The 15,529-nt window shown below is 42.6% G+C and overlaps 1 protein-coding gene across 1 annotated transcript; it reads left to right on the forward strand.

The window, feature by feature from the left end:
• The first annotated feature begins 646 nt into the window (after positions 1–646).
• LOC144581334 (RNA-binding motif protein, Y chromosome, family 1 member B-like) lies at positions 647–14,791 on the forward strand. The gene is made up of 12 exons (XM_078364527.1): positions 647–784; positions 2,986–3,098; positions 4,265–4,368; positions 6,715–6,892; positions 8,500–8,652; positions 10,621–10,735; positions 11,601–11,711; positions 11,806–11,894; positions 12,570–12,687; positions 13,547–13,657; positions 13,742–13,830; positions 14,221–14,791. The coding sequence occupies exons 2-12, from the start codon at positions 2,993–2,995 to the stop codon at positions 14,508–14,510; spliced, it is 1,464 nt and encodes a 487-aa protein (XP_078220653.1). The 5' UTR covers positions 647–784; positions 2,986–2,992; the 3' UTR covers positions 14,511–14,791.
• Positions 14,792–15,529: the final 738 nt, after the last annotated feature.

Below are 15,529 nucleotides of genomic sequence, written 5' to 3' on the forward strand. Positions count from 1 at the left end.
TGCTGACTTGTCTCTCGGGTGCCCAGGACACATGACGGAAGACATGCTCCTGGGAGACCTGCATTCTCAGGGAGAGAGCATGACACTCGGAGCCTGTATTCACGTAGACCTGCGAGAGTTCATGTGGAATTTGGCCACTGGTGTTTTCCGAGGAGATAATCTCCAACAGGGCAAGGTACTAGGACACTCCTCTGACGTGCCTGCCCCGCCCCACTTCCGGCAAGCCACCCGGGCCGCCCTTGCCCCGGCAGCCCGCGCTGGTCCCTCCCCCTCTCCTCTGGAATTGCAACATTCAGTACCATCTGCCTGGCCTGCCTAATGAAGTGAGATGTTTCATGTGTTGGCTGTGGGTCAGTGGCCTGCCACACTCATGATGGCAGTTAGGCCGTGGGACTTCCATGCCCGCAATTCCAAAGGGCTCCCTGCCCGCCAGGCCTGCGCGTGAACCCAGCGCCACTGGGCGGAAACTCTGACAGCTCGTCACACGTGGCTTGCCCGAGGAGGGTGGAGCTGCAGGACACCCGGATGCGGCCCCGCCCCGCCCCACCGCGCCCCACCGCGTCCCACCCACCGTCGCACTGATTGGCTGCTGCGGAGAGGCGCAGTTTCCGCTTCTTCCGCTGGGCTGCCGGGGGCTCTTTCCCGCGCAGTCCGGTTCCAGGCGTCTCACACGGCAGCGGGGCTAGAGGCGTTCCAGAGCCAGGTGCCAGCACCCTGAGGGCCCGGTGACCCAGAGGCTGTTTGTCCTACTGAGAAGCACCTGTGGTTTTGTTTCTCCGCTCAGGTTGGTCTCTCGGCAAGAATACAAACGCAGCGAGGTGTTCGGACGTCTTCAGTGAAAGGGGCTGCTGTGGTTTTCAGTGTGTGGGTGTTGAAATATGGGAGGAGACGGTAGAGAGGGGGTCGTCCTTAGTGCTCGTGAGAAACTCATGTTGGTTAAACTCATTGATGTTTCTTGAGGATTCTTCCCTTTACGGTTGGACAAGTCCGATGTGGGGGCAAGGTGTGGGAGACGGACCTCGGGCGCCATTGTTGTCCCGTGCACTTTTTATGGAAACGGTTATTCTCTGTGAATGCGGTCATAAGTCAAATGCACAGGCAGTGTACTTAAGCACTGTGATCAGAAAAACAAACAAACAAACAACCTGTACTTTTACCTAGCACATTGCAAATTTCTGATTTTCTTCACAGGACTTAGCAAATTTTCACATAAATTGCATTACTCTCGGGTATGTACAAGTCTGGAACCATGAATAATCAGTTTAAATTTGCCTCTTTTAAACGTGTAATCGATGACAGTATTTGAAAGGCTTTTCATGTATCTCTGCTACCGTAAGTAATTTAAATGGAAGACGTGTTTGTAAGGGAGATAAATGGCGGTAGATAGCCGAAAACGGAAACAAAGAGATGTGCTTAAGGTTTTGTATTAACCTGGCAAACTGACCTACTCCTGTAATCCCAACATTTTCGGAAGTGAAGATGTAAGAATGACGAGGTCACGAGTTGGAGAGTAGCCTGAGTAACATAACGGGGGTCCTATAACCTGTTGCCATTCAGGCACCAGGGACCGGTTTGGAGGAAGGCAGCTTTTTCACAGACGAGGGGTTGGTAGGGGGAAGAAGGCGGCGAGTGGACATGCTGCCGAGCGGAGAGTCGGCCGCTTGCCAAGGGGCACGGGGTGCGGCGGGGCTTCTGCTCAGAACGGCGTGATGGGGCAGTTTTGGCGGCAGCGGGGTGGAATGGAGTGCAGTGTGTGACAGCATGGTGATAGGGTGGATGGTGTCATGCAGCTGTGGCACCTCACGTCATTCTCAGATGCTACCTTCTCATAAGGAGATGGCCACTGAGATTTCTCGCGTGCCTAGGCCAGAGTACTGCTCCTAGCCTCTGCCGACCTCACGGAGGCGGGGCTCAGAGACTTAGAGTGCTTCACCCCTTAATTTGCAGCCCGGTCCCTGAAAGGCCAAAGATATTTATGGCAGAAAGCCAGAGTTTGTAGATACCCGATCTCGTGTATATTTCCAATCACCAAAAGATTGTACAATATTTAAAATGTTCTCCCCGAAGAAAGCATGTAGGTTAAGCGTGTCATTAAATCATTTATCAAGATATCAGGTGGTTTCCTGTGGCAGTTCCCCCTTAAAGAAACCATCACCTTGGTAGCTTCTTGCTGGCATATCACTTGAGCCCAGAAGATTCAAAGGTGGTCAGCATGGGACAACCTGGGTCTATTTAAAGACACACACGCGCGCGCGTGCGCACACACACACACACACACACACACACATCCCTGCACGCACCCCTGCACACATACACACACAAACACACCTACACAGCTCTGTTAGCTACATGGGGCCACCTGGATCTATGTTGAAAACACACACGCGCGCGCGCACACACACACACACATTCCTGCACGCACTCCTGCACACATACACACAGAAACACACCTACACAGCTCTGTTAGCTACATGGGGCCACCTGGATCTATGTTGAAAACACACACGCACACACGCACACCCCACCTCTGGTAGCAGGCCACTGTAGTCCCAGCTACTTGGGAAGCTGACATGTGACAGGATCACTTGAGGCTGGCCGGAGGAGGCTGCAGGGAGCAGTGCACATTGGCATCAGGAATCTTACCTCTTTACAACGATTGTACTTCATAAAAGCTACAATTTTCAACGAAAACTATTTAAATTGGGGAATCCTGTGTATTTCCACTTTGTAAAATTAGAATAGCTTCCCTTTTCTGGTTTTACTAAAGAGATTTTCTCAGGTATGCAGTGAAATGTACCATTAAGCCATGAAGCCATTCCCCCTTGTGCTCTTTATGTTACCGGTATAGGAAGTAAGATACATTAAAATAGGACAGCCCCGTTAAGGGAATTTCACATCAGTTTTCAACACAGGATGTAAAAATATTTAATATTTTCACCTTGTTATTGTTATCTAAATATAGATTTATTTTTTTACCATTTACAGCAAAATTATGGAAGCAGGTTGCCTTGGCCAGCTGTTCGTTGGTGGGCTCACTAGAGAAGCCACGGAAGAGACGCTAAAAGCAGTATTTGAGAGACATGGTCCCGTTTCTGAAGGTAACCCTTAAAGCCAACATACAGGTTTTGTCCCCAAAGTAAACATATACTTAATATCTGTAATAGTTTACTTAATTTTCTGTTTGTTTTTAAGCTCTTGTTTTGAAGTTTCTATTCGGTATTCAGGATATTCTCATGGCAGCAGGTGAAGGGTCTGTGGTAAAGTTCACCTGCATAGTACGGCCAGTGGGGCGCGGTGGCTCACGCCTGTAATCCCAGCACTTTGGGAGGCCGAGGCGGGTGGATCACGAGGTCAAGAGATCGAGACCATCCTAGTCAACACGGTGAAACCCGGTCTCTACTAAAAATACAAAAATTAGCTGGGCACGGTGGCACATGTCTGTAATCCCAGCTACTCAGGAGGCTGAGGCAGTGGAATTGCCTGAACCCAGGAGGCGGAGGTTGCGGTGAGCCCAGATGGGGCCATTGCACTTCGGCCTGGGTAAGGAGAGACACTCAGTCTCAAAAAGAAGAAGAAGAAGAAGAAGAAGGAGGAGGAGGGGGAGGGGGAGGGGGAGGATGAGGAGGGAGAAGGAGAAGGAGACTCTGAGTTCCAAATTAAGAGCCCATTATTTGTCTGAGAGACAGCTCACCCTGATAATCTCTCAGGCCAGATGAAGGGGCTTGATTTCCCTTTATGCCTTGCGTTAGGTAGGGGAGGTGGAGCCTAGCTGAAGCAGAATTTTACAGACGCAGAACAAGCAAGTTAGATAAGGAACCTGGTACCCAGGGGGCAGGAGGTTCCCAGGATGGTTGGTTGCTAAGGGTATTTGCATCCAAGCATGGAGGAGGTAGCAGGGGGAACTTTTCATAGGCTCAAACCCCGAGGAGGGTATTGAGAGTAGCAGGTAGACTTGCCAAACAGGATGTGGTTACAGTGGTTACAGGTACTGGGAGTAGCTTTGAATGCAGTGTGACCTAGGAATGCACCTCTAGGGGGCCGAGGCAGGGAGGGAGAAGCTAAATGGAGCATGTCAGGCTCACAGCTAAGATGGAGTCAGTTAGGAAAATGGAAGAAAATAGGCTGTTGATAGGGGTGACTCAGTGTGAAGAATCACAGGAAGGATGTGAATTGGAATTTTCTTGTTTCTTGATGTAACATTCAGATAGTTAGTACTATCGTAGTAGGTCCATTCTATAAATGAAAAGGTTTTCATATATTTTAGTTCTCTTGAAGAAAGATGGAAGCATGAAGTGCAGAGGCTTCGGGTTCATTACTTTTGAGAACCCTGCAGATGCTGAACTTGCTGCCAGCGAGTTGAATGGAAAGGTAAGTTTCCCTTATTAGTGCTATTCTAAGCCTGTTCTTCAATTAACAGCATATCTAGGTCTTTTCAGTACCAGTACACTTTGAAAATAATATAATGACGTATGAATGGAAATGGATTAGCTATCCTCTTTCTTGGACATATCAATGCAAGTGTAGTTGGAAGGATATTGGAAGGAACATTATATAAATTGCGTTATGGTAATCCAGTTTCTATGTTTTTATTTCAGTCTGAGTGTAAATAGGGTTTGAAAGCTTTTGAACAGCTTTAAAACTTAGAAGGAACTCTGACGAAAATAAGAAACATCAGTCAAGTTTATTAAATGGCTGCTAAAGAAATCACACGTCCAACTCGTAGGGAAACGTCTATAGCACAGAGAAACGGTGGATCGACATCTAGACAGACGTAGAAAATATAAGTCTTTTGTAGATCGACGTCTAGACAGACTCTCACAAGAAGTAACGATTCTCTGCCATTCTCTGAAAATACATTCTTGAGAAAGTTCATTTAAACAAGACCGTTACATTTAAGGAAGTGTTAGGTACTTGAAAATAGAAAATAATGCGAGAACATTGAAGCCGGATAACACAACAAGCAACTGACATGTTTGCCCATCCTTGCGCCCTTCTCCTGAGAACTTTTTTTTTTTCCTTCTGTAACCGGGGTGACATGCATACCTCGTCACTAGGTAACATGCATACCTTCTTGCTAACTCTTCCAGTGTGTTCCAGCACTTGCTTCGGTCCGAACAGTGCATCACGTCCTGTGGAGTCTTAAATTCTAAGGACTCTGTATTTGTTACAGCTTTAAACTTTTATGCAAGTCTCTTACCTACTGAATTCCTTTACGTTGCATTCAGGATCATTCCCTTGGAGATGCCCTGGAGCTTTTTTATTTTACAACGTTATCCCAATCGGTTTTTAGTTCCTGCTATATGGATGCCATTCCCAGTATGTTTTCCTGGACCTCTTGAGTATTACTCTTCCACGTAAATGTTGCGCAAATGGCAGTTTATCCTTTAAGAACAAGTTAGGTTTCCTGTGTTCTCCCTCAGTGTCTGTTACAGAAATTTTGTGCTCACTGTATTAGGTATTAATCACTTGATCACTAACTTATCTCTATTCACCCATATCCTCTCATATTTTAAGGTGTGGTACAACCTGATAGTTGCTTCGGTTCGTGGTTTCATGCTTGGTATGGGGACAGTTTTGACCTAGGTATCGTAATATTTTGGTATTTCCCCCCAGGTTTCGTGCTCAAGCAGAGTTCATCTGTGTAGATATCTTTTCCAAATTACCTGTCTCACATATTTTATAATGGAAAAGTTAATATAAATGTCATATGCAGACAAACGTTGAGAAGGGAAATAAAGAAGATCCTATAGAGTTTTCACAGGGAGCTTGCAGTTTAAGAAATTGTGTCTGACTTGGAACACTGGGAAGGAAGCGACCATGCGCAAAACTGGGGAAATTATTCTGGGCCGAGAAATAACACAAGATGTCTCAAGATAGGAAGAACTGCTGATTTGGATGCAGCAAGTCTTGGACGGAGTTTAAGATCTTTTCCCAAATAACAAAAGCCATGTAACGTTCAAATAGAGTTATTAGCAGAACTCGGTCAAACATTACTTGGGCCTACAGAAAAGATGGAACTGAAGAAAGTTTTTGTGAATTTAATTAGGACAGTAAACCATTTCTCAGAAATAGCATGAAGTACTACATTAAGGGTCTTGTTTTAAGGACACCACTAGGCAAAGTAAGAAATGAGTAAGGCAGAAAATATGAATGAGACTAAACAGGGATCACGTTTATTGAGAAAGAACTAGAGTAGATACAGAACTGTAAATCATATTGGGACATTTTGTGTGATTGACAGCAGCAGGATCAAGAAAGTATTCATAATGTATAATGTGACTGATCACTTTGAATAAATAACCTTATGTTTTCAAATGACACATCCTTTCGTATGGGCTCCAGACACCGAGGCTTTTAAATATGTGATGTGAGTGCAAAGGTGAAAGAGATTCTGTATTGTGAAGAAGAGATGGGCGACATTGTCCCGTACAATTTGTCATGGTTTAACTTTTCTAGGTGCAGTTTTTAGTAGCGGAGGCCTTTTCGAGGGAATCGAATAATGGAATTGGTGTTCATTTCTTAACAGAATGCATGGTCCCAGTGATTGTTGCAGGTTTTGCAGTGTTCGCAATGTGGGCATTTCAGGAAAAAGAAAGTTTGTGTTTGTTTAGGAGACGACATCTAGAATGTTAATACAGTTGATGTAAAAACGTCTGTAAAATATGATTAGTTCAAATGTGGCACTGTTGCTGATGGTATACTTAATCCTTTCAGTTTGTGGATGGAAAAACAATGAAAGTAGAACAAGCCAAGGAACCGTTTTTTCAAAGTGGTGGCAGGCAGGGAACACTGCGTTTTTCAAGAAAGAGGAGACCCACAGGAGAGCAGAGATCTGCAAGTGGAAGTAGAGGACAGACGAGACGTCGGCATCCCTCACGTGGAGAACGCTTGGGTAACGTTATAAAATATAAAGTCGGAAGCACAGGACTGAAAGACAAAAAGCTTGAAAACGTGGAAATTTCTGAAATTTATTTATATCCTTTATGAACAGAAAACTAACTGTTAATGAGCAACATTATTGATGAATACTAAAAGTGGAATGATTAAACTAATATCTGAAACTGGTTCTAAACTCCGAATTACTTTGCATCGAAGTAAGACACGTTTCAAATTGAATGGAGTTTATGAATCTTGATTACATGTTCTCCACAGATTTTCCACTCAACACGTTTCCATTAGTTGTACTTTAGAGTTTCTTATTTTGGGTCTCAGAATTTCATGTGGGTTGTGTTATCCAAATACCATGAAACCTAGAAGCCCTTCCAATGGGACATTAGTAACTGCGCAGTAGAGGACTTACTTAACAATATTTGTTTGTGTGTGTGAGTGTGCGTGCGTGCGCGCGCGTTTGTGTGTGTGTAAACATGTACACAATACAGAACCGTTTCGGTTTTGATACGGAGAATGTGTAAATAGGCCTGCCATAAAGCATTTTCCATTCATGGAGTATAGAACTGCAACGTCTCAAATGATTCTGTGACTCAGAAATGCCAGAAACCGTGGCTTCACAGATACGTATGTGTCTTTCTTTGCTGGAGGAAGAGCTTCTGAAAATGGTATTTAAGATTGGTTTACTCAGTAGGACAGAGGGCTTAATTTTTACTTAGAAAAAGAAACCATGTATTGAGAAAATACCTGTTGGTTAACTTGTTTTATCAATTAACCAACCATCAAAGATCTAATATTTAGTTTGGAATTTTAATTGCTAGCCATGTAATATATGGGAGAGATATTTTCTAAATTTGAAACTGCGGTGTTCACTTCATTTTAAGAGGCAGGTCTTTTTGTCATTTTTGATTGCAATTAATCTCGAGGGTGAAGATTATTAATACTGTGCATGCATGAGAACGTGTATATTTTTACATGTGACACCACCAAGGAATTGGAATATGCCTCACACTTGTTTGTAGATACGTAAAAGAATATTATTATTTAATACGTGATTCTTAAAGATTATTAAAACTGATCATGGGCTAAGAGTAAAAGTGGTATGTTATAAAGAACTATAAGAATTCTGTGTTACGTTCATAAATTTGCAGATGACATATCTTTCTGAGGTGTCACTGTATCGTTGTATATATAACTGAGATTCCTTGAGTGTAGTTAGGTTTATGTTTATTATATGATTTGAAAATGGTTTCATAATATCAGAAGGATATGAACAGTAATTTATCGTTGATCTCCTAACTTTTTTTTTGTTTGATTATATTTTTGTATTTAGGCAATAGGCTTCTGCTGTGAGCTCCCTCTCCACTTATCCCACTTGTCTTTCTCACACCAATATACAGTGTTCCTTGAGTGTTTATTTTATAGATGTTTAAATGGATTTTGATATTTTGAAACTGCACTGATTTGGTATACCAATTCTACATTCCTTAGCATAGACCAACGTGAATGTTTAAGATTACAATACGTAGGGAAGATTTAGAAGTATCTCCTGCTCAGCCATTTAAGAAATGTTGGTGTTACTGAACTGACAAGATTTTCTTTGAAATACAGATGGTGGTGAATCCACTCGTGATCTCAACGTGAGTTCTTTCAGGGGAACTTTTCCAGTCGAGAGCCGTCCATCTTCAGCGAGCGGAGGTCCTCATCCTAAAAGATCTGCTCCTTTTACTGTGGCTAGAAGCAATAGTGGGATGGGAGGTCGAGGTAAATGCCACCTGATGGAATTCCGTCATTTTTGTATGACTGAAAATGAGCCCTTTGAACTGAAGGCTTAACTTAAAGTTCGAGAAACAAAACAGATGTGACACATACATTGGCATATTTACTGTTTGAACACTTTGATATAACACTTTCCATCTCACTGCCTAAGTTACAGCTTTATGGTGAAGAAACACTTGAGCTTCAAATGTCACATAAAAAAGGGATTACAGTGAGGGCAACACTCCTTTTAACGCTGTATTCGCTAGAGAATGCCTTTTAATTTTTCTTGAAGTTCCTGGTAGTATACTTTGAGGTCATCTTCTTAATTCTATCAATTCTTCCATTTCCTAGGTTCCTTTGCATTGGACCACTGGTGTTCCGATGTCCAAATTGTATGTTCAGTTTCTTTGTTGGGTTGAAGTACTGCCTTCACCAGGCCAGAGTGCACTGGCCAGATGATGGCTCATTGATGCCTCACATTCTGGGTCTCAAGCGGTTACTCTCCATAAGCTGCCTGCTGTTGCTGCAGCTAGTGGCATGCACCAGCACACCTATGAAATTGTTTTTTAAATACATATTTTGGTAGAGACAGGATCTCACTACCTTGTCCTAGTTGACATTAAATCCCTGAGCTCAAGCAGTCGACTTGCCTCAGTCTCCCACACTGGCCCACGCTGTGAGCCATTGTGCCTGGCCATCCAGATTCTGAGACCCCAGCAATGCTTATGTGAGAGGCATTCTGACCGGTTTTTAGGATGCTAAGAGCATCCTCAGACATGCATGTTGGACAAGAGCGTGTCCGACATTTTGAGCTATGTGCATGTCACAGAAGTGCAGAGTTGTGAAATATAGGAAGGGCTGTCAATTAAGACGGTACAGGGATGTTTAAACATTAACACAAGATACTTAGTGTAGGACTTGAAGTTGTTTGAGGGGAGATTTCCGAACTAAGCAACGTGAGGCAAGCAGTAGGGTTGAATAGAAGTAATAGTTGTGCGAAGGAGAAGTGTAAGTTTTCAGAGCGAACAGAAGAAAACCAGACAATAAAGTAACAGCTCTCAGCAAAGAACTCATTAAGCAAAGTAACAGCTCTCAGCAGAGAATTTTAGGCAGAACACATTAAAATTCTTACTCTTAGCCCTCCATGATAATATGGAGAAAATGAAAACATTGCATTTTCAACTTTATCTTTTGTAGTGGAGGATCAGTGAAGTTAGGTATCTGCCGACCTCAACATGCACAAGTCAGCACATTTTCTTTAAAACTTTAGCCACCGGACACATCATAGGTAGAAGGCTGACCTCTAAGAATCTGCACATGAAGAGTATATTAAAGAGGCTTTTTCTATTTTGAGAGCAGCATAATGATGTAATTAGCACTGTAATAGTACTGCTTATTGCCAGGAGAAGAATTCTTGGCCATCATTAGAAAACCTGCACTAGTACATTTTAATTTTTCAACCTCTATGATGGGGACAGTCACTTAGACAGCAAGGAGAACACTTAGGTGGAATCATACCATGCAGCCATTCGAGGGTTGCAGTGTTTGTGCGAGTGAGATACACTGACCAACATGGGTAAGTTTCCTTTCTTGAGCCGAGAAAGCACAAACGTGGAAACTTTACAATCAGCGAAGACTTTGATGGTTTTACAGGTTTTGCCTGTGTCATTACTAGACGTAGGCGATTCGTGTGAGAAGGAAAATAATAACTAAGGGTTATAAGCCATTGAAAGTGAATCTTTACCTCAGTATTAGTGTAGGGCTTAAGTGTGTAAGAACTGGCCTTGCAGGAATGAAGAGATAATTCACAGCCGTAAGAAGGTATTCATGGTGTCATGAATTTCTGGCGACCTAGAGAAAGAAGAACTGAGTCATTGGAGAAATATCTTGTAACAGTTGTCATAGAAACCAAGTAACAGTGTTTCAGGTTTTGTGCTGGTTACATGACATTTAATCATGTTAAATTTGCAGGTTCCCCATCACGTGGAAGAGGGAATTACCGAGGTCCTTCACACGGAATGTCAGTCTCTTCCTGGAGACGTGACCGTATGTCACCAAAACATGGTGGTTATGCAACTAAGAATAGGTAAAGGAAAAATGAAAAACTAGTCTGTTGCGGTTTTAGTGATGAAATTCACGTAAGGAAATTGAACATTTTAAGGTAAACCGTCGAGTGGTTTATATGCTGTGTTGTGCAACAACCACCTCCGTCTAGTTCCAAAACCTCTTCATCGCTCCGCACTGCAACTCCCTTGCCAGTTAAGCAGTCCCTGTCATCTTCTGTTTTCCCTCAGCTGCTAATAAACTCCAGTCTGTTTTGTTTGTGAACTGACGTGTTCTGCCTGCTTCGTGGTCATGGGCTGAAACACGACTCGACTTTTGTATCTGTTTTCTTTCTGCCTCATGTCCTGAAGTTTCATTCACATCATACATAGCACTTCAGTTGTTTCACAAGCTGTTAACCCATTCTTTTGTTTGCGTGTTTCCGCCACACTATTCTTATGCAAACGTTTGTTTGAGTACACTTACTCAGTGCCGTGTATGTACCAGTGATAATTCTTGGTCTACTGTTAATCTTTTCTGTTTTGAGGCCCCACCACTGATGCACTCCGTAGTAGCTGCATCATTTTCCGTTCCGGCAAGCATTGTATCAGGATTCCAGTTTATCCGCATTCGCTCACAGTCTTGGTGTTCCGAGCATTTTGAAATGTATAGCCATTTTAGTATGGCTGAAATATGATCTCATACTTGGAATTTCAAGTGAATTTTCTCAATAACTATTGATGAGTGTCAGTTCCACCTGTCTTTTGGGTATTTCCATGTTGCATTTAGAGAAGTGCCCAGGCCTTTGTATATGTCTGGCCTTTATTTCATTTAAGCTGCAAATAAGTTATGTTTTTGATACTAGAATCTGACAACTTAAAATTTGTTTCTTCAACTTATGCAATCAGAAGTAATCCAAGTTTCCGAGACACCAAGGAATATGCTTCGATTCGCAGACACCGTGCATACCGTGATCACGCTCGTTCTAGACAGGATAAAGGTCCCACCAGAGGATATAGGTATTATAACATTTTTCGCTTTTGTCCAACAGATTTCTTAAATTTTTCATTCTGACAGTGTCAATCTTTTTTTTTTTTTTTTTTTTTAATTTAGTGGTCATGATGGCTACGGAAGGCATGGTGGTAGAGATCATTTTGAACGTCCTGGTAGCAGTCCTAACGGAGCGTCATATCAGACATATAGTAAGTCTCCACGTTTGATTTTTCAATTACAGAATCATATTGAATAGACCTGAGTCTGTAAAAGGGAAAGGATAAAGGAAAAATATAACATGTTTAAACACCGAGAGTTTTGAACAGTAGAAGGCTTAGAGAGTTTTACGAAACTGCAGTAGTACATTTTAGTTTTTCCACCTTTAAGATAGGGGCAACCACGTAGAGACCAAGGAGAGCATTCAGTTGGAATCATAGCATGCAGCCATTCGAGGGTTGCAGTATGTGTGTGAGTGAGATGCACTGAACAACATGGGTAAATTTCCTTTCTTGAGCCGAGAAAGCACGAACGTGGAATGTTTACAATCAGCGAAGACGTTGATGGTTTTACGTGTTTTGCCTGTGTCATTAATAGACGTGGGCGATTCATATGAGAAGGAAAATGATAACTAATAGTTATAAGCCATAGAAAGTGAACCTCTACCCAAGTATTAGCGTGTGGCTTAAGTTTGTAAGAACTGGCCTTGTAGGAATCAAGGGATAATTCAGAGCCGTAAAAAGTATTCATGATGTCATGCATTTCTGGCGACTTAGGGAAAGAAGAATTGATTCCTTGAAGAAATATAACAGTTGTCTCAGTGAACAGGTAATAGTGTTTCAGGTTCTCTGCTGTTTCCGTAACGTTTAATCATGTTAAATTTGCAGGTCCCCCATCACGTGGAAGAGAGTTTTACGGAGGAGGCCCTTCACGCGGAATGTCAGTCTCTTCCTGGAGACGTGACCGTGTGTCAGGAAAAGATGATGGTTATGCAACTAAGACTAGGTAACAGAAAAATGAAAAACTAGTGTGTTGTGGTTTTAGTGATGAAATTCACGTAAGGAAATTGAACACTTTTAGGTAAACCATTAAGTGGCATTTATTACATGCTGTGTTGTGCGACAGCCACCTCCCTCTAGTTCCAGAACCTCTTCATCACTCCGCACTGCAACTCCCTTGCCAGTTAAGCAGTCCCTTTCATCTTCTGTTTTCCCTCAGCTGCTAAAAAACTCCAGTCTGTTTTGTTCGTGAACTGACCTGTTCTGCCTGCTTCATGGTATTGGGCTCAAACACGACTCGACTTTGGTATCTCTTTTCTTTCTGCCTCATGTCCTGAACTTTCATTCACATCATAGCACTTCCCTTGTTTCACAGGCTGTTAAGCCATTCTTTTGTTTGTGTGTTTCCTCCACACTACTTTTATACACACGTTTGTCTTAGTACACTTACTCAGTGCTGGGTATGTACGAGGGATAATTCTTGGTCTGATGTTAATTTTTTTGTTTTGAGGCCCCACCACATTTCTCCGTAGTAGCAGCATCATTTTCCGTTCCGGCAAGCATTGTATCAGGATTCCAGTTTATCTGCATTCTCTGACAGTCTTGGTGTTCCTAGCATTTTAAAATGTATAGCCATTTTAGTATGGCTGAAATACGATATCTCTTGGGTTTTGAAATGCATTTTGAGAATAACCAATTATGGGTATCAGTTCCACCTGTCTTTTGGGTATTCGCATGTTGTACTTGGAGAAGTGACTAGGCCTTTATATATGTCTGGCCTTTATTGTATTTAACCTGTAGATAAGTTGTGTTTTTGATACTAGAAGTTGACAACTTAAAATTTGTTCTTCAACTTTTGCAATCAGAAATAATCCAAGTTTCCGAGACACCATGGAATATGCTTCGATGAGTAGACACAATGCATACCGTGATCACGCTCCTTCTAGACAGGATAAAGGTTCCACTAGAGGATACAGGTATTATAACATTTTTCGGTTTTGTCCAATAGATGTCTTAAATTGTTCATTCTGACAGTGTCAAACTTTTTTTGTTTAATCTAGTGATCATGATGGCCACGGAAGGCATGGTGGTAGAGATCATTTTGAACGTCGTAGTAGCAGTTCTAACAGAGCGTCATATCAGATACATAGTAAGACTCCACGTTTGATTTTCCAGTTACAGAATTATATTGAATAGACCAGAGTTTTTAAACGAGAAAGTATAAAGGAAACGTACAACATGTTTAAATATTGAGCGTTCTGAACAGTAGAAAGCTTAGAGAACGGTACGAAGCTTAAAACCTCAGTTTTAATTGAGGGCCGGTTCAGAATGAAATTCCTTGAACTTGGAAATACTGCTCTTACGGCTCTTTTCAGTAGAGCCTTGTGAACAATGCAGAAATAAAGAGTCTCCTGTCAATAAAGACAGATGAATGCTAATGTTTCCAAATAGTACTTTATCTGATTCATGCTTTAGTGATGCCAGTAAAAATGTTTACATGTATTTTAACATAAGTTCCGTAATTTTATTAACCCCACAGGGACGTCTCGTGGTGCAGCACCTGCACAGGGGCCTCGGAAGACTTATGGTGGAAGCAGTTTCCCTGATGATAACAATGCGCGAGATAGGTATGGCAGAAGTCGGGAGAAGTACTCAAGGAGCCATGGTGATTTCTCTTCCACTGATGCTGAGCATTGTGGCAGAAAAGAACCAACGTGTCCACCGTCTGTGGAGAGAATGAACCGTGCTTCTCCTGAAGCACATGGGAGCTCAAGAGATGGGACACCTAAGGGAGAGGATGGGGGAAGGCGATCTGAAAAAGGAGACTGAAGGTGCTGCTAAAAATCATGATTATTGCATACCAGACCTTGCTGTTGAATGGCAAATCAATATGTGGTTTCTGCATTATTACCTGAGTATCACTATAAGAAATAGGTTGTTTTGGGGAGGGAGGGGAGATACTTCCTTCATGAATGTTTTTGAGGTATTAAGCTAAAAGCTTATTTTTTGCAAGTAATTTTACAACTGTTAGTGCCAACTGAATTGAAAACTATTCTGCTTTGATGTAATGTCCGTTTTAACATTTCCGGAATAAAATTTTCCATGTAATATAAAATGCCTGATTTTATTGCTACACATGCTTAAACGCAAATGACGGAGGAGAGTAAACTGCGGTGTTGAGAGATTTCTTCATTTGTTTGCACCTAAGCTGAAACAAGACTAGGCATCTCTGTCCAGATTCCGTTGGAATGTGTACAGGTTTCCTACCTGGGCTGTGTTTCTTTAGTTTATCCCTGTATTCCCAGCACTTTGGGAGGCCTAAGCAAGTGGACCACAAGGTCAGGAGATTGAAACCATCCTCGCTTACAGGGTGAAAGCCAGTCTCTAATAAAAATACAGAAAACTAGGCAGGCATGGTGGCACACGGCTGTAGTCGCAGCTACTCTGGAGGCTGAGTCAGGAGAACTGCTTGAACTCAGCAGGCGGCCCACCTCTTTGGGAGGCCTAAGCAAGTGGACCACAAGATCAGGGGATTGAAACCATCCTCGCTTACAGAGTGAAAGCCAGTCTCTAATAAAAATACAGAAAATTAGGCAGGCATGGTGGCACATGGCTGTAGTCGCAGCTACTCTGGAGGCCGAGTCAGGAGAACTGCTTGAACTCAGGAGGCGGACGTTGCAGTGAGCTAGGATTACACTGCTGCACTTCCACCTGGGGGACAGGGTGAGAATGTGTCTCAAAGAAAAATGTAGCGGTTTTGGCCAGGCCAGGTGGCTCACTCCTGTAACCCCAACACATTGGACACATCAAAAGGTTAATTTTCAGAAGGCTTCAGAAAGACTACTGAA

The sequence above is a fragment of the Callithrix jacchus genome, chromosome Y (genome assembly GCF_049354715.1).
Source record: "Callithrix jacchus isolate 240 chromosome Y, calJac240_pri, whole genome shotgun sequence".
NCBI classification, from domain to species: Eukaryota; Metazoa; Chordata; class Mammalia; order Primates; family Cebidae; genus Callithrix; species Callithrix jacchus.